Source organism: Ixodes scapularis, unplaced genomic scaffold (assembly GCF_016920785.2).
Source record: "Ixodes scapularis isolate PalLabHiFi unplaced genomic scaffold, ASM1692078v2 PGA_scaffold6__148_contigs__length_123643588, whole genome shotgun sequence".
In the NCBI taxonomy this organism is placed as follows: domain Eukaryota; kingdom Metazoa; phylum Arthropoda; class Arachnida; order Ixodida; family Ixodidae; genus Ixodes; species Ixodes scapularis.
In genome coordinates this window covers 75,165,680-75,189,300 of record NW_024609881.1, presented here as the reverse complement: position 1 = coordinate 75,189,300, position 23,621 = coordinate 75,165,680, and the positions used below count along the sequence as shown (strand labels likewise).

At 45.0% G+C, this 23,621-nt stretch overlaps 1 protein-coding gene across 1 annotated transcript in view; it reads left to right on the top strand.

Annotated features, from left to right (window-relative positions):
- Window positions 1–1,026: 1,026 nt before the first annotated feature.
- Window positions 1,027–23,621, top strand: part of LOC121838525 (hydroxyacid oxidase 1-like) — a 30,839-nt gene continuing 8,244 nt past the window's right edge. The window contains exons 1-4 of the mRNA XM_042294817.1: window positions 1,027–1,299; window positions 3,335–3,495; window positions 5,550–5,641; window positions 21,655–21,813. Coding sequence (XP_042150751.1) covers window positions 1,067–1,299; window positions 3,335–3,495; window positions 5,550–5,641; window positions 21,655–21,813 — 645 coding nt within the window. The 5' untranslated portion in view covers window positions 1,027–1,066. The remainder of the gene's footprint in view (window positions 1,300–3,334; window positions 3,496–5,549; window positions 5,642–21,654; window positions 21,814–23,621) is intronic.

Below are 23,621 nucleotides of genomic sequence, written 5' to 3'. Positions count from 1 at the left end.
TTAAGGTAGCTAAAGCAATCACCGAAATACACCTTTGAGGCGCTTAAAGGAGGTATTATTTTACAGAACTCCGATACGATGATAATCGACATCGAAATGAGCGTCTTATTTCAATCCTCAGAATCCTTAGGTTTTGTAGCGAGGGCTTTTTTTCCAAGCGCTAGGCCGACGAGCATGGCCTCATATTTAGAGGCTCGTACAGGCGAAATTCTGTCGAATGCACAAGGGCAGTCCCGCAGCCACTACATCTTTGACAAGTGCTCTGATCACAGGTAATGAAATGTATAGCCATAGTGCAATCACGTGCTGGTTCGCGCTTCTTGCTGCTTACTTGCGTAACACGTTTCATTGACTGCCAATGACAAGATGGCACAGCCCGCTTGTAACAGGATTCTTCTAACATGGTTTTGCAGTGCAAGTAAGCACTCCTCATACCAATAATGCAGTTGATCCTCATTGTTGCGGAGACGTATACACTAGTACATAGTAGGCAGTTCGAAGTTGCAACGATGACCTGATTGCGTCCTCTCGCGATTGCCCAACGGGTGATGATAGAAAACGGACAAAACGCACAAGTTGAATTTATTTTGCTACTTGGTCAACTAAAACCACCAATTCTTCAGACGTTCGTCAAAATATTTATTTTAAATTATTCTAGCTTTGTAATCGGTTATTACAAGATGTTTGAAAGTGGTGCTCTAAGTAAGGGTACATTTGTACTTATAGATTAAAGCGTTTGTTCCGGATTAACGTGAACAAAAAAAAGTATAATAAACATAATAAATCTGGCTTAACATAACAAATACGCGACCACAAGTTATGTTAAGCCGGAGTAAATGTTTTTAACTTTGTAGGAAATTAGATTATCACAAATTAGAATATCGCCCCGCACGCACCCTTTCTTTTTTACCGGACTTGCCTTGAAATTTGTATTTAATCTGTGTTTTGGGTGAGGCGTAAATCACCTTATTTTTAGGGCAGGCTGTTGAATAGTGCGCCCGATTCTTACTTGATATCAATCGCTCCTTGTTCTCGATATTTAGCAGCGCAGGCGGAGCGAACCCTGATGATACTGAGCCTCTACAGCAGCACTTCCATGGAGGTCGTGAAGAAGAAAGTTGGAGAAGGGCTTCTCTGGATCCAGATGCAGCTGTCTAGGGACCGTGCCCTCACAAAGGACCTCGTGAGACGCGCTGAAGTAGCAGGTTACCGAGCTCTTGTACTCACTGTTGACATGCCAGTGTACGGAATGAGAATAGACAGAGTAAAGAAGAGCTACAGCCCTCCAGAAGATATCAGGTTAGTATAACCGCATTTGGTGTATTTCACTGAGCGACATAGTTAGCACTTGAGTACATCGGCCTATGCCCCATGGATGATCACCTCGTAAAAATTAGTAGTTTTCCCGACATCATTTGAGCCGTGATAAAAACAAAACAAAACGCTCGTTGCACCTTTTTCGCTAGCGGCGTCGCGCTATACACTCCATGCTATTCTTTGTGTATAAAACAAACAAACAATAGAACGAACAAGCGAAATGTGGGTTAAAGGGATACTGAGCCGAAATTTGGATTTCACAAAATGAGGCCGCATGCAAAAGCGTTGAACGGGACACTACGAACTCCTAGACATCACTGATACATCGATATCTCAAACGAATGGCCGTACTTTTGGAAAAGAAGGGCTCGATCAAGAGAGGGCTTTTACGTCATGATCCTCCTGGAAAGTTTGAGAATGAGGGGAAGCGGCCTCGCTTCCTCTCATTCTTTTTGGGTTTTGCAGCGTCCCGTCTATTCGTCCAGCCGTGTTTTGTGAGCTCCAAATTTGGGTTCAGTATTCGTCTAAGGGGTGTCAAAAGTCGCTCATCTTCTGCACGGTCAGTAACTTCCGTTGAAGGATATGAAGAGGAAGATTTGAGGAGAAGGCGACGAGACAACAAAAATAAGCAAAGTATCACATGCGTATGGTGGCACGAGCGCACACTGACAAATATCAGCTAATTTCTTGGAAATATGATTCTAAATGAAACAAAGACAAATGTACAAAAATGCGCAAAATGTAGACAAAGTAGAGGAGTGAAAACAGGACAAACGCAAAATCTCAACTAAACTTAGAGAAAAAAATCAGCAACACCGAACACATCACGGAATGGCGAATCAACACGTATCTAAAAAGGCAATATCTTTGCTGGGTAAATGCAGTGACCACTGACAGACACATTTTGTATCCCCATTTTTTTATTTACTCAGGCTTCTAAAATTTCCCTAGTCATTCGGTTTCCTCTCTTGCCAATCTCTGTTTTTTAAGGTTGGGTCGACACCCATAGGCCCGTAGCACAATGAAGAATTAACTGCTCCCACCCCCCCCCCCCCCCCCTTTCTCCACCCCACCCCACCGCTCCCACTTCTGATTGTAACGACAGGTCAACCTCCCACTATCTGTGGTTAACAGAAGTGGCCGTTTGGTCAATATACGAGGCCTCTTTATACGTAAGCGTTGTTTTGTGAGTAACTTCCACCTTGCAGTCAACATATTAATTTTCGTGCTTTACCGAGATAGTGGGGGCATTACCTTTATTATTAGAAACTCTAGTGCAAACTTGCACCAACTTGCAGGGCGCAGAAAACAACCAAGGAAACATATTACTACAGAGTGGAGTTAAGATGCCCAATCTTGAAATTCTATACTTGGATTGCAAGCTAAAGCAGCCTCAAGCACACCGATGTTGCATGGCCTCAATCATGATTCCCATGTTGCTGTTTTACTTGCGGTTTCGCAGCTGCAACTTCGCTCGTGCGGGAAAAGAACGCGGAGGAAAATACGGTGCCCGACGTCGCAGCTGGGAATTATCAAGCAAAATCGCACCGTGAGAATCGGGCTTTATGGACATTAGTCATCGGCTCGCTTTTGGTCGTGTGATCGTCAAAAGTCCCCTTCCAGCCTACCATAGCCAAACTCCACAGTAAGCGGAACGGCTTGCGCGTGGGCGACGACTCTGCGTATCTCGTAGAGTGTGGAACTGCTTAACTGTGATACGCAAAATTTGTGTCGACTTCTGATTTCGGCCATATCGCAAAACAAGTGCCTGTTTAGAAACAAATGGAAAAATATGACGGGACGCCAGGGTCGTTTCGTCCTTCAAACATCCATACCAGGTGCCTCGGTACGGATGTAGCTTGGATGTAAATGAGGAAACTTGAGACCTCGTAGAGGTCTCAAGTTTCCTAATTTTAGTAACGCTCCACCCTAATAATAGGCGGTCATTCTTGGTACTTCAATAGAAAATTTCTTAGAAATGGACGAAAATATCTTGAGGTATACCGTTCGAACCCAGATTTGCCAACTTCAAAAAGATCGCGGAGGACGAAGTTGGGAACGGGAAAATGGTGCTGCCCGTGAACGATCCACTCATCAACGCTGCGCAGACGTGGGATGACGTCACCTGGTTGAAGAGCATCACCAGTCTTCCCGTCGTCGTGAAAGGAATCACCACGGGTGCGAGCCTGCTCATAGTATTCTTACAGCTGTAGCATGGGATACCTTTCTTGAGTTCCTTAGTAAGCTGTAGGTTATAATCTTTTAGTCGCATCATTTAAGTAACTGTAAGTAAAACTGGGGCTTATGAAGATTTAAGTTTCAACATTTTATCGCGCTTATCCTATTTCTGTAGGAATTTAATACAGAGAAAGAGCGACAGTGGAGCAAAAATGTCAAATTGGCTATTCCTCCACAAAAATGGACGCAGTGACCCTTCCCATCATCGATTACCTACCCCCGCATGGCCAACTTACCAACCACAACACCACAGGTGCATAAAACATAAAATGAATCATGTTTTCAATCAGTCCGCAGCTTTCAATAGTAGTCAAATAGCGGACAGTTTCATAGCCGCTGCAACATGGTCGGGCTGATGGGAAGCCACAACGTAACCCACTCGCGGGTAGATCACAATAAAGTTGCATGTTGGTATATTATTAGCACTAACTAGAAGTATCTTTAATGCATTTTTGTCATTAGAATATTTGAACAAACGGGAGAATCGCCTTACATTACAGCTGTGGTTCTCAACCATCGAAGTTTCGCGGGCCGGCGGAGATTATGAGGGACCCAGTTCGCGGTGAGAGGAGAGGAGAGGTTTAGGTTAAACATAATAATGATTTAATAAATGGATATAACTAAGGGATAGTGTGAAGGAGACCTCTCTTATTGCCATACACACGAGAAAACTCGCCCGAAAACTGAAATATTTCTTCTCGCGGATTCCTATAACGCCTTCGCGGACCTCAAAGTGTCCTTGGACCCTCTTTTGAGAACCACTGCATCACAGAATGCATTTAGTTGAGGAGAAGCTTGTGATCAACATGGTGTCCCCTCAATATACAAACCTTTTTTAACGCAAGAAATAATTTACGCATTGACGGACGCTCATCCTTAGCCCAAATAAAGCGCAAGTGGTGCGAACCAGGTGGCAAAGTTATAAAAGTAACCGTGATTTTATTCAAAAGTTATAAGTGATTCTTAAAATATTCAATGGAAAAATGGCGGCCGATGGAGATGTTAAATACATGAAGCTGAAAGGCACTAGTTACCGAAAACGGACAAAAACGAAGCCTATTTTCCCAATAAAATTTAAAAAAAAATACATTTGATTAAGCTAACGGTTAGTTCTGAAACTTTGGAACCTGGTTGGGACCGCAAGCGGTACATTTGAACGACAAACGTTTGGCGATGCGTAGCTCCATTTTGCGATAGAAAAGAAAACCTGCAAATTTTTTTTTTTTGGGGGGGGGGGGGGGGGCACGCTGTACTTCTTGTGTCTAGATATTAGTCAGAAAGCCTGCTAATGCAGTTTTGTATCGAACAATACCACGATTTAATATTCAAAAGAAAACTCGAAGCTCGTGCCCTCTTTTGTACCTTCCTCCTGAGAACAATGTTGTACATGTGTCGGGAGTATGAAAGAATCCTGTGAATTTTAGCTTTTCTGAATTGATACCTAAAACGCCGAAGTGAAGTTTTTTTTTTTTACATTATGGAATATATAAGTAATGCGAACCACTTCCCTGAAGTACTAAGCCAAAGTTTCGGGGGGGGGGGGGGGGGGGGCGGAAAATTTGAAAGGATACTATTCTCCCATTCTTTCTTGTGCACCCGGGGTCCACCAATGTCAAATTGCCCTCCAAGAAGGGGGGAGGTGGGGGGGTCGACTTTGCTTGGGCGGGGGGGGGGGGGGGGGGGCCGCCCCCGTCACCCTTTCGCCCTTGGATCAGGCCACTGTGGTGGGGAAGGATATTTGGTTTAATATGGAGGGTATTGTTGATTTTGTTACCGGCGTTTGCACAGCGTCACATTTCGATAGCTTTATGCGTGTGAATGCAGCTTCGTATAAGCTGTTGATGAAACGTTTTGAAGACTGTTCGAAATTATTTCATGGCGTTGGGCATGACGCTTTCATCAAGCACATAGTTTGATTTCTAAGAATAAAACAATATACTTTGGAGCAAATTTTTGAGACAATAATGATAAGATTTCTTTTCCGTCTTTTACAGCCGAAGACGCTGAGATAGCCATCGATCGTGGGGTTTCAGCCATACTCGTCTCGAATCATGGCGGTCGGCAGCTAGACGGAGTCCCAGCAACCGTACGCTACATCTGACAAAATCTTACTTTTAATCGACGCCTTGCTTTACTCAAGTGAATATAGTCATGTTGCGAAAGTAAAATTGCTGTACATGTTTTGGCAGAACAGATATTATACTAGTGCGCAGCTTGCTACAGGCAACATGCAAGCGCATGCCGACTCAACACTCGATCATACACTAGGGTTTTTTGGAAAAGCAGGTCAAATCCCTCATGTGAAAACATCTCATCGTACAGAAAAAAGGTTGATGACATAGCGGTCTGAACCAAAGGGTTCATTAAGAAAATGACTAGCGTTTGAGTATAATGGGCAATGAATTACTTTTTCGTAATTAAAAGTTTAGCTATGAACTTCAAAGGTACGGTGTAAACTAGAAACGTGACGCGAATCATCCGAAGCTCTTAAATCAATCCATATTAAAATAATATTTGGCACGCGCCAGAAAATTGCTCAAGTTGGATGCCTTTCTAGGTTTCGGTTTTTTATATGATCGGACCCCCGCGCCAGCAATAATCCTCTACCCCTTCCCCTTTCCCCCTCTCTCTTTTCTCACGTGGTGGCAAAACCCACGCATCACGCTTAAAGGTGCGTTTTCACCCAGGCACCCACGTCAAAAGGGCGAACATCATGTGGCAGTCCGGGGGCTTTCTTATCTAGTTAATTCAATGGGCCATCTGTGACGGCGCACGTACACTGCGCGTTTTGGCCACGGAGAGCGAGATTGCAGGCGCACAGATCCGCTCCGATAAAAGACCAAACCTAAAAGCGCGTCCGAATGAAGCGCATATTCGAAACGCCGAAAAATACTGCGCGTTCCTTATATCATTGTAAACGGGTGGACTTTGTAGGTTTCGATGATTCGCATAAAAGTTTATAATTGAAACCATACCTTTTATTTAGCGATTAAAAGTTTTTTACTGAAACGTAATTAGTTGTCTAATTATACTGAACGTTAATAATTTTCCTTAATGGGCCTTTGGTACAGACCACGAGTAAAGCAATCTTTTTCTATGTGCGATGCATAGATTTGGCAGGAGCGAATTGACTCGCGTTTCCAAAAGCAACCTCTAAAGTATTCAGGTAAGGAAGGTCATAGGGGTGTCATACCTATTTTTCGCTTTCATATAATTTTTTATATATGGTAGCAAAATATGTAAAAAAATATAATAAATAAAGTTTACTTTAAAACAAAGAAACAAAGAAGAGAAAAGCGCTGGGTTTCGTTAAAAGATCAACGCCTAAGACAAGGTATAGAGCTACCATTTTTTCCATTTGCGCATAGACGGAAATTTGAGGGGAGTAGAAAAAAAATGCAAGATTTCTACGATGCAAATATTTTTATGTATAAAACATGCCAACTGATGTACCTGAAATAAGTCAAATTTTGTTTATTTAAATTTATGTTTCAAGTGAAATGAAATGCCAAATTTTACCTCTCGCGCAACTCTTCTATATTTAGGCATTTATCGTAGATACTGTAACACATCTTAGAAGTAATATTGTAAGCTGAAACGTTTCTACACATTAATTGACGAACTGTTCACTCTTAACAAAGAAGTTAGCGCTCAACAAATTTTGCGTATGTTGCTATTCGCCACGGAGTTTTCCAAATACCAAGTCAAAATTGTGCAAAATTGTGCTGCAATTGTAAAAATAATAACTGTTCGATATATTTCAGATTTCTCTCGATTTACTGATTGAAATATATGATTTAAGAACCGCAAAAATATTTTGAATTACAATGTTTAAAATTAGAAAAATAATCTTCTTTCCAGATTTATGTCGCGGTAAATTACCAACGAACGCGTTCTGCCTCAGCGATTTGTGGCACTCCAGCACCGCATCCACAGTTCAAGTAGTTTGTCCCATTATCTCCCAGACACCATAAATCATTACACACAAAAAAACAAAAACAAAAAAAAAGTGCCATATTTTTTAATATAAGTGATAAGGCCGATCTTGCATATGAAAACTGAACTTTGCGGCACAGTCTGTCCTTTGGGTGTCGTGCTTGGTTGATTCCGCTGCACTGCAGGAATCAACGTCGCCTGTTGACCATCGTAAGGAAAACAGAGCATATAAGCCGGAGACGTTAGGAATCTTTTGCCCCAACCGATGGCGGGCTTGGCGAATGCGAAACAATAGCAGGCGTTTCCAGGGGCTCATCGTGGGAAATTTGGAGAAAATTGAGGATGATTATGTTTGTCTTTTTTAAGTGGCTCACAAAAATCGCACAATTTTGACTTTTTTAATTTCGAAAACATCCATGCAAGAACACTGAAATAGTCGAGCGCAATAGGCTTTTTTTAATAGTGAACGAAGCACGATATACTCCATAGAAAAAGTTTAAGCCTTAAAATGTAACTCTAAGATGTGCTAAAAATCACCAAAGAACTCTCTAAATATAAAGAGTTGCGCATGAGGCCAAGTTAGTAAGTTTATGTTACTTAAAATATAAACTTATATAAACTAATCTAACTGCTTCAAGTAGACCAGTTGGCAGACTTGTACACGTTACTGAAAAATAGTAAGGAATTACATTTACAATTACTCGAGGCTAAATTGTAATTTATTACAATTACAATTACCCTCCCATGAAAGTAACTGACCGTTACCCCAAAAAGTAATCCGTTACTTTCGTGGCGTTACTTTTAACATTATTGTCCTCAAGTAAGAAACAAATGGAAGAGGGTTATTGAATTTCTTATTCTTGCCACCTGTTCCATTTAATGACCTTGAGTATTTTGAGCAACAGCTGGCTCTCGAAAGTCTCGTCAGAGATTTTGCTTTATTTCTTACTCAATATGTCGACTGCTACGCTGAACACCATTTGAGCTGAGGCACCGGATGGGAGTGCCATATTGTTCCTCACGAATGCTTCATGCTCTGCATTGAGCTTTTTCAGCGAAGCAAGGGAAGTACTATTTACCTCGAATGTAGAGCAAAGCTTCGTCGTTGCAGCCGTTCCTGCTATTCGAGAGATTTAGTAGATCATTCCGATACCTCCGATATTCGCAATAACGGTACCCGATAACGATATGATGCATACGCAAAGACGGCGGCGAAGTATCGGATATCGTTATCGGAGTCATCGGACCGATCTACTAAAATTCTCCATTGTCTAAATGGCGAAGTTGTAGAAGTCATCAATAGCAAAACATAGTTGTAACAGTAAGGTGATAATTAAATAATAAATAAGGTTTGGCTCGATATTCTTCTTCCTTTGGTTCTGAACAGTTCGAGCCTCACTTGAGACGTTGGTCAATAAAAAAAAGTTTCCAGTATATAAATATAAGTAATGAAAGAAAAAGGACACTCATAACAACAATTAATTAGAACGTCAGTTAAAACAAGGAAATGTAGACGCACGTTTGCCGTGTGTACCTTTCTTGGTGCCGTTCAAAAACTCACGGAGCACGGGCCGACTGCAGTTTACTCCGGTGTTCTCCAGATAGACGTCCGCTGATGCCACGGGCAGCGAAGGGCAGAGAACCAAGTAAGCCGCGCTATGGCCCCACTCACGAATTTCACTCTCTCCTCAAGCCCAGAATATCAAGTCTACGTCAGCCACCATTATGTTTTATTTGTAAAAATATCTGCTTGAGTTAAGATGCGTCCTGCTGGGGCATAACAGGAAGAAGAAGAAAGGAAGACCATTACCATTTTCTAAGTGCTCGCAAAAAGCTGACTCACAAAAAGGGTAGGGTAGAGGGAGCGTTGTCTCGTGTTGTGACTTTATGAAAATGGTCGTAGTCACTATATCCGAGAAGGACATTGTTAATTCTTTTCGGCGCACTTACCGCCTCGAGCTTCTCGAAGAGGCGCACAATCACTTGGGTGCCCTCCTCTCCCCGTCTTCGACCACAAAGAAAAAAACAAAAGGACTAAAAAAGAAGCGGAAATAACTTGCCCTCCCCCCCCCCCCTTTTTTTTTTTTTTGTAGAATTGTTTATTTGGATTTTTTTACATTGATGTTAGGGTCTAAAAAAAAGATACTCAGGGGCTTGGTGTTGCAAAAAAAGGCTTTGCGGAACTGAAGAGTGCCAAGCCTCCCTTTGCGGTGGTCGATTCCCGTGACAGTGTCACTGCGCTCAATTTTACAAAAAAAAAAAAAAAAAAAAACTTTATTTAGAATGAGGGGGGGGGGGTTGTTTTGACAAAAAAAAATGTAACGGATTACAAGGAATCCGTTACGTCAAAAATGTAAGGGAATTACTTTAAAATTACTCTAGAAAATATGTAATTATTCCGTTACTAAATTACCGATAAATGTAAGGGATTACAAGTAATTCCGTTACTTGTAACGGATTACGTACAAGTCTGCCAGTTGGTATGTATTTGGTACATATGAATAGTTACTTTGTAAGAAGTTTTATTTTTTTATTCCTGTGGTCCTCAAACTTGCATCTACGCGCAATTGGGAAAAACGTAATTCAACCTCCCCTCAGATACGATTTGTTTGACGAAAATAACGAAACATTTCTTGCAAAACAGGGTTAATTTCATTGTATGAACATTTATTGGTGCCTAATATAAAATATAATAAAAAAAGTATAGACTTGGCACATCTATGACCGTCTTTCTCTGAACTAAGCGTATATACGGTGACTGAAATAACCAGGCTCAATCTAAAGTGGGCTGTAAAAATCGTCGCGTGTACTTAGCAATCTAAACATTTTGTCAAAAGTGTATTTCACAGGTCGGTTTTTTTATGTAAAATTACAAATCGTAGCTCCTTTTTTTGTAAAAAAAAAAAAAAAAAACTGGCCAGGGCCAACGGCGGACAGCGACGCAGACGACCCAATCGAGTGACAAGACGCGTTGGGCGCACGTCTTGATGACTGGCGCTACCTCCTTCTTGAGACTGCTTGCGAGAACCGTGGTCTACTAATATGAACATAGTGCTTTTTGTAATGTACCAAAACTTGAAGTAAAGAAAAAACAAATACGTGGTTGCATAACGACCGCGCCCTTGCTGCCGACAGATTTCGTCTCCGTGTGGTTTGCTTTCTTTGGCTGGCCGACTACACTTTCCGACGCTGCTCCCGAAGCCATCTACCAATACGTGTGCCAAAGGCGCACCGCTACTATGGTGCCTGGAGCTCGTCTCCCACTAGTGTGAGTAGCGTCCTATACCGCCCATAGATCAAAACTGGTCCCACGAAGTGGCCACAAATGACGCCCATGAAGCCGGAATGTCATGTTGTCGGAGGTCGCGATCATGGCGGTTGACCACAGAAATGCTGGCAAAAAGCACGAGCGAACGCGAGTGTCGCTGTCGTCACAGCGTCCCATCTTCTGACTGCCGAAGCTTCCGTGCACCGTCGCACCAGAGAGCGACCTGCAGCAGAACAGGCGTCGGCCACATACGCCACAGTTGTTAGAACGTCGCTAGGATCGCGACCAGCGACAAAATTCCACTTTTATGATGTCACGAGGCGGAAATCGAAGGACCATTTTTTTTGGGTGCGGTAAACACACCAGTCGGAGACGCGTTCCAGGCACCACACCGCCACTCGACTCGGTCATGTGCGTCGCCGTCCGCCGTTTACCCTGGCAGCATTTTGGCACAATTTTTTACAGATAGGGAGCTGCGCTTTGTAATTTTACAAGAAAAAATCGAGCTGTAAAATATATCTTTGACGAAAAGTTTTGATTGGTACGTGCAGGCGCTGATGTTTACGGCCCCTTTTAGATCGAGCTTGGTTATTTCAGTCACCCTATAAAAAGGGGTAAAAGCGTGATTTGAACTCATAATCTTTGAGAACGTGGCGCTATTCAGCGCTGCATGATCTCTTGCACTCCTGAAAATTAGTACACCGGAGCATAAAGGGACCATAAAATGATTTTCGAACTTTTTTCCAAATAAAGATACCAATTAATTTTTAATGTTCACAGAATCAAGGACAGGCTTCTGTTTTCGTTTTATTGCCTTCAGTTTTTCACAAAAAAAAAAAAATCATGTCTGCTTTTCTTCACGACTCAACCGGACTCGGTCACCAACATGTGAAATCACGTGGCCTTGACGTAAATTATGCCTTTCTACCACAAAAGGAAGTTCTCTCAGCTTAGCGAGGGAGCTGCGTTGGACACGAGCACTGCGTCACACAGACGTATGCGCTCGAAAACAATGAATCCGTCGACGAATATTTGAATTCGCGTTCGTGGTCAATGAGTGCAGTGACGGCACTTATCACGCTTGCGAATGATTAGTACTTAAAGGGGCGATGCAGCAATTTTTGTACTTTGCGCAAATACCGCTTAGAACAGATCCCTGACTTTGATGACCTATGAAACACGCGTTCGTTTTTCACTTCACGCAATAGAAGCCCCAGAAAAAAATTAAAGAAAAACGAGCAGCGTTCACCCCCTCAACTCGCAGCCAGAAGAAGGGCCATGCGATCTCGACCCGATTATATGCCGCCAATGTTGATCATAGCCACGCGCAGGAATTGGCAAAGCACAGGACACGCGCTGAGTTCCAGACATTGTTACGGCTCGGCTATTGTCGTCATTGCAGCGATGGGACACGGGCCACCACCCGAATGCTTCTCGAGATAGCAATTATCACGAACCCAAATCGAGTGCCCACGCAGTGCTCGGGTCCAATCTATGAACCGCATTCAAATATCGTCACTTGTGTGTTCTGCGATCCCCACGTTACATCATCAAATTTTGCAAAGGAGAGATTGAACGAAAATAATTGCTTTTGTCCTTGAAATTTCACCGCAACAAAGGAGTTTCTTGGCCAGTGGCGTTGCGTGCGTCTATCCTTGAGTCCCACTAGTGCCAGTAAACTCGTGTAAAGTGAAAAACATTCTAATTGAATATCGTTGCACTGCTCCTTAAAGGAGCGGTGCAACGATATTCAATTGGAATGTTTTTTCACTTGACACGAGCTTACTGGCACACCTGGGACTGAAGGATACTCACACGCAACGCCACTGGCCAAGAAACGCCTTTGTTGCGGTGTAATTTCAAGGAAAAAAGCTATCATTTTCATTCAATCTCTCCTTTGCAAAATTTGATGACGTAACATGGGGATCGCAGTACACCCAAGTGACGATATTTGAATTCGGTTCAAAGATTGTACCCGAGCATTGCGTGGGCCCTCGATTTGGGCTCGTGATAATTGCTAGCTCGAGAAGCATTCGGGTAGTTGACGCGTGTCCAATCGCTGCAACGACGACAACAGCCGAGTCATAACAATGTCTGGAACTCAGCGCGTGTCCTGCGCTTTGCCAACCCCAGCGCGTGGCCATGATCAACACTGGCGGCATAAAATCGGCTCCAGATCACGTGGCCGCTTGTTCTGGCTTTGAGTTAAGGGGGTGAACGCTGCTCGTTTTTCTTTAATTTTTTCTGAGACTTCTATTGCGTGGGGTGAAAAACGAACGCGTGTTTCATAGGTTATTAACGTTAGAGATCCGTTTTAAGCGGTATTAGCCCAAAGTACGAAAATTGTTGCATCGCTCCTTTAAAGGGGCACTGACACATCAAAATCATATTTTTTTTTATTATCCGAAACGATTGAAAACGATGCCGGGACATTACCCTCAAAATTTGAGATTTGGGAATTCAGTATTCGTGAAGTAAAAAAACAATTTCCAAATGCCGAATTCGAAGTTCCCGCGCGATCGGCGCCGGTGCCTTGACGTCAAAAATTGAGGAGACCTGAGAGTCCACTTTCCTGCAGTGTTGGAGGTAACTCGTTACTAGTAACGACGTTACTGGTAACGCGTTACATTTTTCGCTAACGCAGTAACGTACTCGTTAGTATTCTGAATGACTAACGAGTAAAGTATTTCCGTTACTTTTTTACGGTATCGGCTGTCAAATTTCGTTACTCGTTACTCGTTACTTTTGACCAAAACTGGTGACATCCTGCATGAGCTTAGCTCAAAATCCTGCTCGAGCCTATCGCTGCAGGAAACCAGCATCTGTCACAGTAAAGTTAAAAGAAAAAAAAATCTCACTTCTCGAAGGCGAAAAAAACCTTCGGCTACCAGCTTATTCCGTTCATCCTCCTTTTTCTTTTTTTTCCATTGTGTCACCACCCACATGGCTTGAACGAACGACTGCGTTACAGCCCCCTCCCCTCCCTCCTCTCCCCCCCCCCCCTGCTTTGTGCAGCCGGGGTGGACAGCGGGGGGGGGGGGGGGGGGGGGGAGGGGGGGCCGTGGAGAGACGTCCGTTTACAACAGTGGACAACTAGTGGCGAAGCGATTTGCTCATTTCTCTAGTTTCAAAAAAAAAAAAAAAAGAAACACCCTTTGTGGAATTTTTTTAACTCGCTTTCCCCCTCGCTGCCTGAAAGTTCCTGACCCACTTTTGTAGACAGAATCTTTCGTTTGATTAGTCTTTATTTTCCCAAGGTCATGATAAAATATAAAAAAAAAGTTTTAAAGAAAACTTACAAATACGAAACCTTTTTTTCACAGAAAAACTAAGAGCTACTGCTGGTAGGAGGCAGCAAGTGATTATAGCCAGTGTGCTGGTAACCGGTGTCCTGTAACAGATAGTGAAGTAAATCAGTCTCTGGTAATAGTATGAACCGGACTGTTACGAAAACCGGCGTACAGATGAGGGGTGTTGGTTGGCTGGTTGTGTTCCAGCAGTCCCCGTTCGCATGCTGTAGTTTATAAAAGCCGATTGACTAACATCTCCGACACATTCTGCACGTGAGGTGGACATGAATAACAAAACTCCGTCGCCATGGCCAGCAGGTCTGAATGAGATGTATCAACTAAAGGAGACAGAATCAGGTAAATTACAGTTTCAATTCCTATTCTGCATGGCGAAAATTAAGCTACTTCGCGCGTCAAAACACTATGAAACCACTCTGTAAATTTCTATCTTTATCCAAGCTTGTTAAGAAGGCTTATCATACATCTCTGCCAGGCATATGTACTCGAACACAAAAGTAACGTAAAAGTACCGTAAAAGTAACGTTCGTTATTTTTGAAAAGTAACGGTAACGGTATATCGTTACGTTTGTAAAAGAGTAACGCAGCTCGATAACGCGTTACTTTTTACCAAACTAACGAGTAACGCTATTTCGTTACTTTTTTTCGGTAACGGGCACAACACTGCTTTCCTGTCACCACTCCCTGCTGTTGCCATGGCGACCCAAAGCGAGGAGGATAGGAGCGAGCGCCGGCTAGCGCCGGCGTTGCGGCGGACCGGTTTTGAGCGGTGTCGCCTGTTTTCCGTTGGAGGATACAAATCCAGGAGACGGCACCACAACGAACTCCCGATTTTTGGTATTTCAAAAAGAAGGGCCGTAGTGCGTTCGCAATTGCGTTAAAAAACATGTTTTAAGATTGCCGTAATTAAATGTTATAGAGATGTCGCCTACAAAGCTTCTAAATTTCCTGATTTCTGACGTCACCGATCAAAAGAAGCGAGGAGGCGAGAGGCGGGAAAATCAAACGCCAAAAATAAAAAGGCGCGCGCGCGCGCGGGAAATTTTTTTTCGCGATGCGGTTTTTTTTGCGTGTCTATGACTACAACTTGCATCGTTTTTGACAATAAAAATAAATACGACCTTTGGGGTGTCAGTGCCCCTTTAAGGAGGACGGTGGAAGCGTGGAGTCATCGTTCCGGGGCCCAAACGCTTCACGACCATATGATTTTTCATTTCGATTAAGCTGTGGAGGAAAGCTAAGGATGACGGCTTGATAAATCATTCCATGGTCCTTTTAAAACTGAACTATGATGACCGCTACTTCCTCTCTATGTGGCTCCAACTTTAGCATGTGGTTTAAAGAGTCTAATACTACCCACAAAATACCACGTGAGCTGCCCGTTTCTCTAGGGAACATCCAGCTGTTTACAGATGAGTCCGTGTTGGCCAACACCGACCGTGGGCAATGCGCTTGCGCAGAAATTATATTTACGTAACATGAAAGATTTGCGCATGCGCCGTGTTGACAGAAACGACACTGCAGCAGCGTGACGTCAGAGACGCATGGTGGTGCCAACAACTTGTGATTAAAGTCATGACTTATCTCCTGCGCCGTGAAGAGAGAGGCTAGACAACGGCCTTTGTTCAAAATTTCCATATCTAATCACCGAACACTGGAAAGAAAAAAAAGTTGCATAACAACAAAAAAAATATATTATGGTCTGGATTGACGCCAACTCTTCTCTCGTGAAAGGTATATCAGCAACGTAAAGCAGACAGACATACATAATGACTTGGATCATGCTGTGAATGTTTTTATAAGCTCAAATCAATGCATGCCTTTTCTTTCAGCGGGGAAATATTGTTTTTGCGAAGTTAAGAAAAGCTTTTCTATACTGAAAGTAGCGCCAAGCTCTCTCTCGCTCTCTCTCGCTCTTTCCATCTCTACGCGGATCTTTCCCTCTCTCATTCCGACTCTTGCGCCTCCTAGGCTGCCCTTCCTCCGAGCGCTGCGACAGTTGACATGTGGCAAATCCTCGTTTTCTGCGCGATTACCTCTAGCACCTTCCGTGTTTTCGCTAGGATATCAGTTGTCGGCGTCTCCGACGTCTTGGCTACTAGCAATGTATTTCCATTGCTTCACTTCTGGAGCTGGCACGCGAATGGTGTCGAGTCATCGGTGTGGAATAATACTGCCATCTATGGACCAGCAGGAACGAGGTCTGCCCTAGAGGAGGAGGAAGGAAAGAAAGACAGTCTATAAACGTGGCTTCCTCGGCGTAACGTACTGTACTCTGTTTCACCTTATAATGTACCACGGGAAAGGCTACAAGAGTGAGCTCCTTGATCTAGGGCGCATCTCGGCGGCACAAGTTCTCGTGCATTAAGGGCAACTGCCAACGCTATGAGCTTGCGCTTCTAGCGTTCTCTGCGGTACACCATAAGGTGAAATGGAGTATAGGGGGTTCGGTGGCCGAGTGGTCTAGCGCACACCAGCTCGGAGCACGTGGAGCGAAAGCTCGCGCTGCACAACCCAGGGATCCTGGGTTGAATCCCCGTCCCTGCCCGCTTCGATCTGGCTGAGCATCGTACCGGCGTGCGGTCGTGTATCACTACTGCGTGGTGCACGTTAAAGGCCCCAGGTTAGCGGTTGTACCGCACTGGCTAAATTGCTCATCTACAGCTGAAACACCCGACGCACACTGAGCGAGGCTAACTTCCGACTGCATAAACATACACACAACAATTTGCTTGCTGGCGTAACGTACTAGGTTTCTGGCTCCGGGAAATTGCCCTCTCGCCACAATACACAACATGGTGCCAAAAGCGGGATCGTGCTGAGTTGCTTCCTGGCCATGGCCAACGGTACACCCGGAACGGGCCCCCAGCACGGTTCCTTCGTTCTTCAACCGCGGAGCCATTTTCGTTCAGTAACCCCCACGAATGACCCAAGTGGAAACGACGCTTCCTGCGGTTCCACAACGCCTCGGGACTAAGGAACAAACCCGAAGAGCGTCAGGTAGATACCACACTCTACCTAATGGGCGATCAATCTGAAGACGTCTTCGCTTCGTTCCAACTCTCGGCACAAGCCTTTTCGAAACCGTCATCGCCAGCTTCGACAGATATTTCATACCGCGGAGGAACGTGATATTCGAGCGAGCTCGAATTAACACCCACGTCCAGCAAGAAGGAGGGTCCGTGGAAGAACTCGCGACGGCGCTTCACAGCCTGTCTAAACACTGCGGGTACGGCGACACGCAAGAGCAGTTTGTCCGAGACCGACTTGTGGTCGGGATTCGAGACAAAAACTGTCTGCCAAGCTCCAGCTAGACTTTAATATAACGCTACGCAGGGCACTCGAGTCTACAAGACAAGAGGAAAGTGTCCGCCAACAAGTGGAGCTAACGTAGGACGGGAAGTTAAACGGCAGTATCAATAAGCTCGCCTCGGGGTCCAACCGATCTAAGCAGTCTACTCACACTACGGAAAAGGTTGTTGCAGCCGCGTGGAACCCTGAATCTAAAGCTGTAATGACAAGCAATCGTGCAACTGGTGCGGACGAAACCGGCAGTCGAGGAGAGACTGTCCAGCCCGCTGCGAAACGTGCAAGAGCTGCAATAGAAAGGTCACTACGCTTCAGTCTGTCTCTCCAAACGGGTCAACCATGTCTCCGGGTCTGACGAAGAGATCCGGTTCATTGGAGGGGTGTCGCATCCACAAGCAGAGAAGTGGTAAGCTACGGTGGTGCTCCAAGATGACCCCGTCAACTTCAGAATAGACACAGGGGCTGATGAGACAATCATCCCGAGAAGCGTGTTCCGAAATCTAAAATGGGAACCGCTGCTTCATGAACCAGGACAACTTCAAGGCCCAGGCAGCAGTCCCTTAGCAGTCCAAGGAGTAGAACAACTGACCATGACCTACAAAGGCTCGACATAACTGCATGATGTCTACATCCTTGAGGATTTACGCACGCCATTGTGTGGCAGACCCGCCATTGAAGCACTAAACGTGGTTTCTTTTGTAGACGGCCTTGCCACAAAGAACACACCAACGCAAAGGAGCTCGCTACTTAATGTGACAAAGGAGTTCCCTGCTCTCTTCAAAGGATTAGGCCACATCAAGGTCGCCTACCACGTGCAACTTCAAAACAGAGCAACTCCCTTTGCACTCAATTCCCCACGCCGTGTTCCTCTACCGTTGTACCAGCAAACCAAAGAAGCTGCAGCGGATGGAATCTATGGGAGTTATATCTCTTGTGGATAAGCCAACGGACTGATGTGCGCCCAAGGTGATAGTACCGAAACCTGATGGTACAGTGAGAATCTGTGTGGAATTTACAAAACTCAACTGTTACGTCAAGAGTGAATGGCACCCCAGTACGTCGGGTGAAAACACGCTGGCACTACTCCAGGGCGCACGAGTGTTCTCCAAACTCGATGCCAACTCGGGGTTTTTGCAAATACCGCTCAGTGAAGAAAGGAAGATCCCAACAACATTAATTTCGCCATTTGGGAGGTTCTGTTTTAACAGACTTCCATTCGGCATCTCCTCTGCCTCGGAACATTTTCAGAGACAGTTTTCAAGCATCCTGAACGGCATCGACGGCGCAGTCTGCCACATGGATGATGTCCTTGTTTGGGGCTTCAACCGGGAAGAGAACGAGAGGCTCCGTAAGGTACTTAAGCGACTACAAGCCACAGGAGTCACTCTCAACCTTCGCAAATGCTCCTTTCAAGTTAAGGAGATCACTTTCCGGGGCACAGAATCGACCATCAAGGCACCCGTCCAGATGACGCAAACGCAAACGCAGTACGAGAATTGTACAGCTTTTTCACCTAACTTCGCCGACGTTCTTCAGCCACTGAGCTCCATGCTCAGCTCGAAGCAAGAATTTGTTTGGGGACCAAACAGGATAGCCTTTGACAAATGGAAGAGTATCCTGTCCTCGGCGTCTACGACCCTGCGTCAGAGAAAGTGGTTACTGCGGATGCATCTTCCTATGAATTGGGTGCCGTACTGCGGCAGAGGCGAGAGGACGGGAAGTTCCAAGTCACTGCTTACGCGTCAAGTCTCATAACTGAGACGGAAAGGCGTTTCGTTCAAATAGAGAAGGAAGGATTGACCCTTGTTTTGGCATGTGAAAAGTACAATGACTGCTTCTTCGGCAAGGAGTTCACTTTAGAAACGAACCGCAAGCCGTTGGTTCCTTTCTTCTTATCGAAGACACTCGATGACCTCACCCCAAGGTTACAGAGGTTGCGTATGCGCATGATGCGTTACAAAAAGATCATCACATACAAGCCGGGAAAAGAGCTTCTCGCTGCCGACACTCTCCAGATCGCCTCTCCAAGAAACTGACTCATTGGACCTTGAGCAAGAGGTCGGGGCTGACGTACGTGAAGTAAAAGCCAACAGTCCTGTGGAAAAACCATGCTTACAGTGGCTCATCAAGAACCAGAAAACTGATCCTGTCTGCCAAGTACTGCGCAAGTACTCTCAACAGGCCTGGCCCAGTCGCCGTGACCTTTACAACGATGTCAAACCCTTTTACGAGTTTCGGCATCAGTTCACGCTGGAAGACGACATCCTGCTGTATACCGCAAGGATCGTCGTGCCCGCGCAATGCCGGCAAAAGGCCTTACGTCTTCTACACAAAGGGCACTTTGGAATTGTCAAGACACAGGCCAGAGCTAAACACTCTTTGTGGTGGCCTGGCATCAGCAGGGACGTTGAACAGACTGTAAAGAGGTGCCAACATTTCACCGTGAAGTCAAGCAACAGAAAGATGCCACTACTGCCAACAGACGTCCCCGAAACGTCATGGCAACGTGTGGCTATGGACCTGTTCTATCATCACAACAAGTGGTGGCTAATTGTTACGAACTATTTCTTTGGGTACGCGGAAGTAGCACTGATCAGCAGTCTCACCTCTGAAACAGTGATTAGCCACTGCAAGAGCATCTTTGCCCGCCATGGGATACCTGAGGTTGTCGTGTCGAACAACGGCCCTCAGTTTTTGCGCGTGAAAACGTCAGCATTCTCCACATTTGCTCAAGAGTACGGGTTCCAACACATCAGATCCAGTCCCCATTACCCGGAAAGCAATGGTCTGGCTGAAGCAGCAGTTAAGATTATCAAAAAGTCGATGGGGAAGACTGGAGACCCATACAAAACACTACTTGCGTACAGGACCACACCACTGAACAATTGGTACAGCCCAGCTGAACTGTTAATGGGAAGGAGACTCCGGTCCACGATCCCAACAGTCAAGAAGACGTTGGTTCCGTCAACTCCGGACATGACACGGCTACGAAAATATGAAGGAAAGCTTGCGTGAAACAAGGCAAAGCCTATGATCGCCGACATGGAGTACAAGACCTTGGCGACATCGTCGACGGCACAGAAGCCTGGGTCGGTGACCTGGAAAGGAGAGGAACTGTACACCGTCGCACCTCTGAAGGTCCAGTCAGGACCTTCAGAGGTGTGACTCCTGGCTTTCTTCTGACTGGACCAAGAAGGTCCAGTCAGGAGAAACAGAACAGATCTAATTCCTTGTTCGCCTTCTCCTGCCTCGCCGAACCAATCGGAACCGGCAACACGTGCGTCAGACGACGATGGATCGGAACAATGTCCAACAAGATGTGGGGACAACTCGCACCTACACAGCAGAAGTGGCCGATGTCTGAAAACCCAACAGCGATATATTCAGTAGCAGACCTTACGGCTATCCCATAAAAAAGGGGGGATGTGGAATAATGCTGCCATCTAGGGACCAGCAGAAACGAGGTCTGTCCTAGAGGAGGAGAAAGAAAAGAAAGACATTCTATAAATATGGCTACCTCGGCGTAACGTACTAGGTTTCTGGCTCCGGTAAGTCGCCCTCTCGCCACGCTACACAACAATCGGCTCTGTCTTTGCTCGGATCATTCGTTTTAAAATCAGATGCAATCTTTGGATTTGTAAACATGCACACGATAAAATTGAACTGTGAGAAAGATCGTCCTAATCTTTTTTTTTTTTTTTTTGTTCTTCAGCAGACAGGGGAGCCAAGGCGATGAACGAGCACACCTCTCTGTTGTGAAATGCGAAGCTGTAATTCTACGCTCGTTTCAATAAAGTTGACAGGAAATATCATTACTTCTTGAGCGTTTTTGCGTCTGCTTTTACACCCTGAAGTGACGACGAAATCAAAAATCAACAACGTAAAACAGCGTTTTGTAAACAGGCGGATTTTATTTAGTAAGGCCACGTCGTAGCGGCAGTTTGATAACGTATCGAAAAGCAAATCACACAACATACGCCCTACAAAAAAAAAATATTTTACGGGCGGTTGGCAACGTTGTATTTATACGTATGGACGCCGCGGGGGATGCGAGGCCTAAACACGGGAGGGCACAAAAAGCAGACGGGAGGGAAGTAACCAACCGAAACCGGGTGGACGCTCGGCCGTTCAGTGGTAGTGGAAAGCAGAACTTTGAAAAGGAGGAGGAGGATTTTTTTAGAGGGTGCGGGTGTGTCGGAGGATCAATCAATGGCGCTCGCTACTTTCCGTATAGACGGGGTTTAAAGCAAAGCTATCTTGGTTGCCGTCTCTTTGCAGATTGAAGTCCTCCCAGAAATTGTGAGTGCGGTTCGTGGACGCGTCGAGGTCTACGTGGACGGCGGAGTCCGTCGCGGCACCGATGTGGTCAAGGCCCTGGCGCTTGGAGCCAAGGCCGTGTTTGTCGGTCGTCCTGCCCTCTGGGGTCTGGCGTACAACGTAAGACGACTGCCCCCGACTTCAGCAACATTTTTAGAAAGAGTTCGTCTTGTAACGGCCTACAAAAATCAGAAAAGCTGTAAAAAACCAACAACAACAACATTACCTGAATCTTCTTTTAAGAATAAGGGAGGTGCCAGGTAATACTTATTTATCCTAGCCTGTTTACAATAAAGTTGCAAGATTAGCACGCGTGAACGAAATTTAATAGCAAAGCCGTAACTTTGTGTAGTTGAAGACTGTTAAAGGCTGAAAGATTTTGTTTGCAGCGATTTCACACAACTGTCGATGAATAGAATACTGAAATAATTTTAAGGGAACAAAGTGCCGTTCTTCGTGCAGATGACTGAACGTCCGAAATCTTTTCGTTTTGAAGATGCCTTTCGTTGTTTGCCAAAGACATGCATAAATTAATAACGCAGTGCTACAAACATTTGTCTTGGTGCCTTAATACAAATTTAAATGTGCACAAAAATATCTAACTTTGTCAAAAAGAGTACTTAGGCAGCCGATGAAAATCTATCGAATTACAAGATATATTCAGTGAGATAAACTCCTCCAATCTGGCGGCAGCTCATACAAAAGGGCACTGTTTGAAATTTTACAGTCAGCGACAGCCTAAGCACTGCAAAGTGTGACAAGTGCCTAGCATTTAGTGTTCGCTCTGCCGCCAATGACACGGTAGTATTAGCGGATAAGGAAGTCGAAGAGCGAATCACTAATCAAGGCGTGTGAACTATAATAAAGAGGGTGTTAGACAGGGGGTTGGGCAGTATCGCGATAGAAATGTATCGCGATAGTATTTCAGAAATAAATTTCGTATCTGTATTTCTGTATCGCGATACATTTTTTTTCACCAGTATCTGTATTCCTGTATCGAAATACATTTTGAATGTTCCTTTGTATCGCAATACAATCAGGGTGAAATGTATTTTGTTTAGGTAAGGGTTTCTTGAGTTATTGTTTGCTGTCATCCAAAGCTCGCTGCTAACCGTCTCTATTGCCTTAGCGTGCACAGTACACCCAGCCGGCAAAGCTGAGTCAGAGTCCGTTGCAGCCCGAGCCTGGTGGTGGTTGACTTGAAAACGTAGGATGACTCACGCAGTGAAGTTCAACACATATTCGAATGCGTCTGCGGCTGCGGCCGTAATATTGCACACCTCAAGGGTACGTCATCAGCCTATGTGAAAGGGACCCGCTGCTCTAGTGATGCGAACCCAGAAAGGAGGTCAGACTTGGCCTCGCTGTGACGACCCAGACTTCGTACACCTGCGGCTCGTCTCGAGCGCGCTGTTTCTCGAAGAGCTCACACTTGTGCCGGCAATATAAGGTCGCAATCCATGAGGTTCCTATTTGGAGTATGCAAGACGAAACTTGAGGACTGCAATCCATGCGTCTGTACGCAAGACGAAACTTGAGGACTGCAATCCATCACAACAGGGATGCCACAGTATCGTTTTTTCAACCGTAACAGAATATAAGACACGTGTTCCAGGTGGCTTCAGGTGGTCCACTATTCTCGAAAATTCTAAATGACGCTGCCTGCACGATCTTCAATGAGGTAACCTACAACGAAAGCACGTATTGTCCTTTCATACAGCAGCCTGGTAAAGTTTCATGTTCAAGGTCACAACTACAGATAAAGAATACCAGTTCATTCCACCGTGAAGTCATGCGATCAATGTTGACAGGGGCGTCTTTATTGGACAGGGGCATGGTGACATTTTGGTGCAATTTAGGATGGCATCGAATTTATATAGAGGTCGAAGTCTTTTTGCATCCCTCGTCAGACAGACAGGATGTCAGGG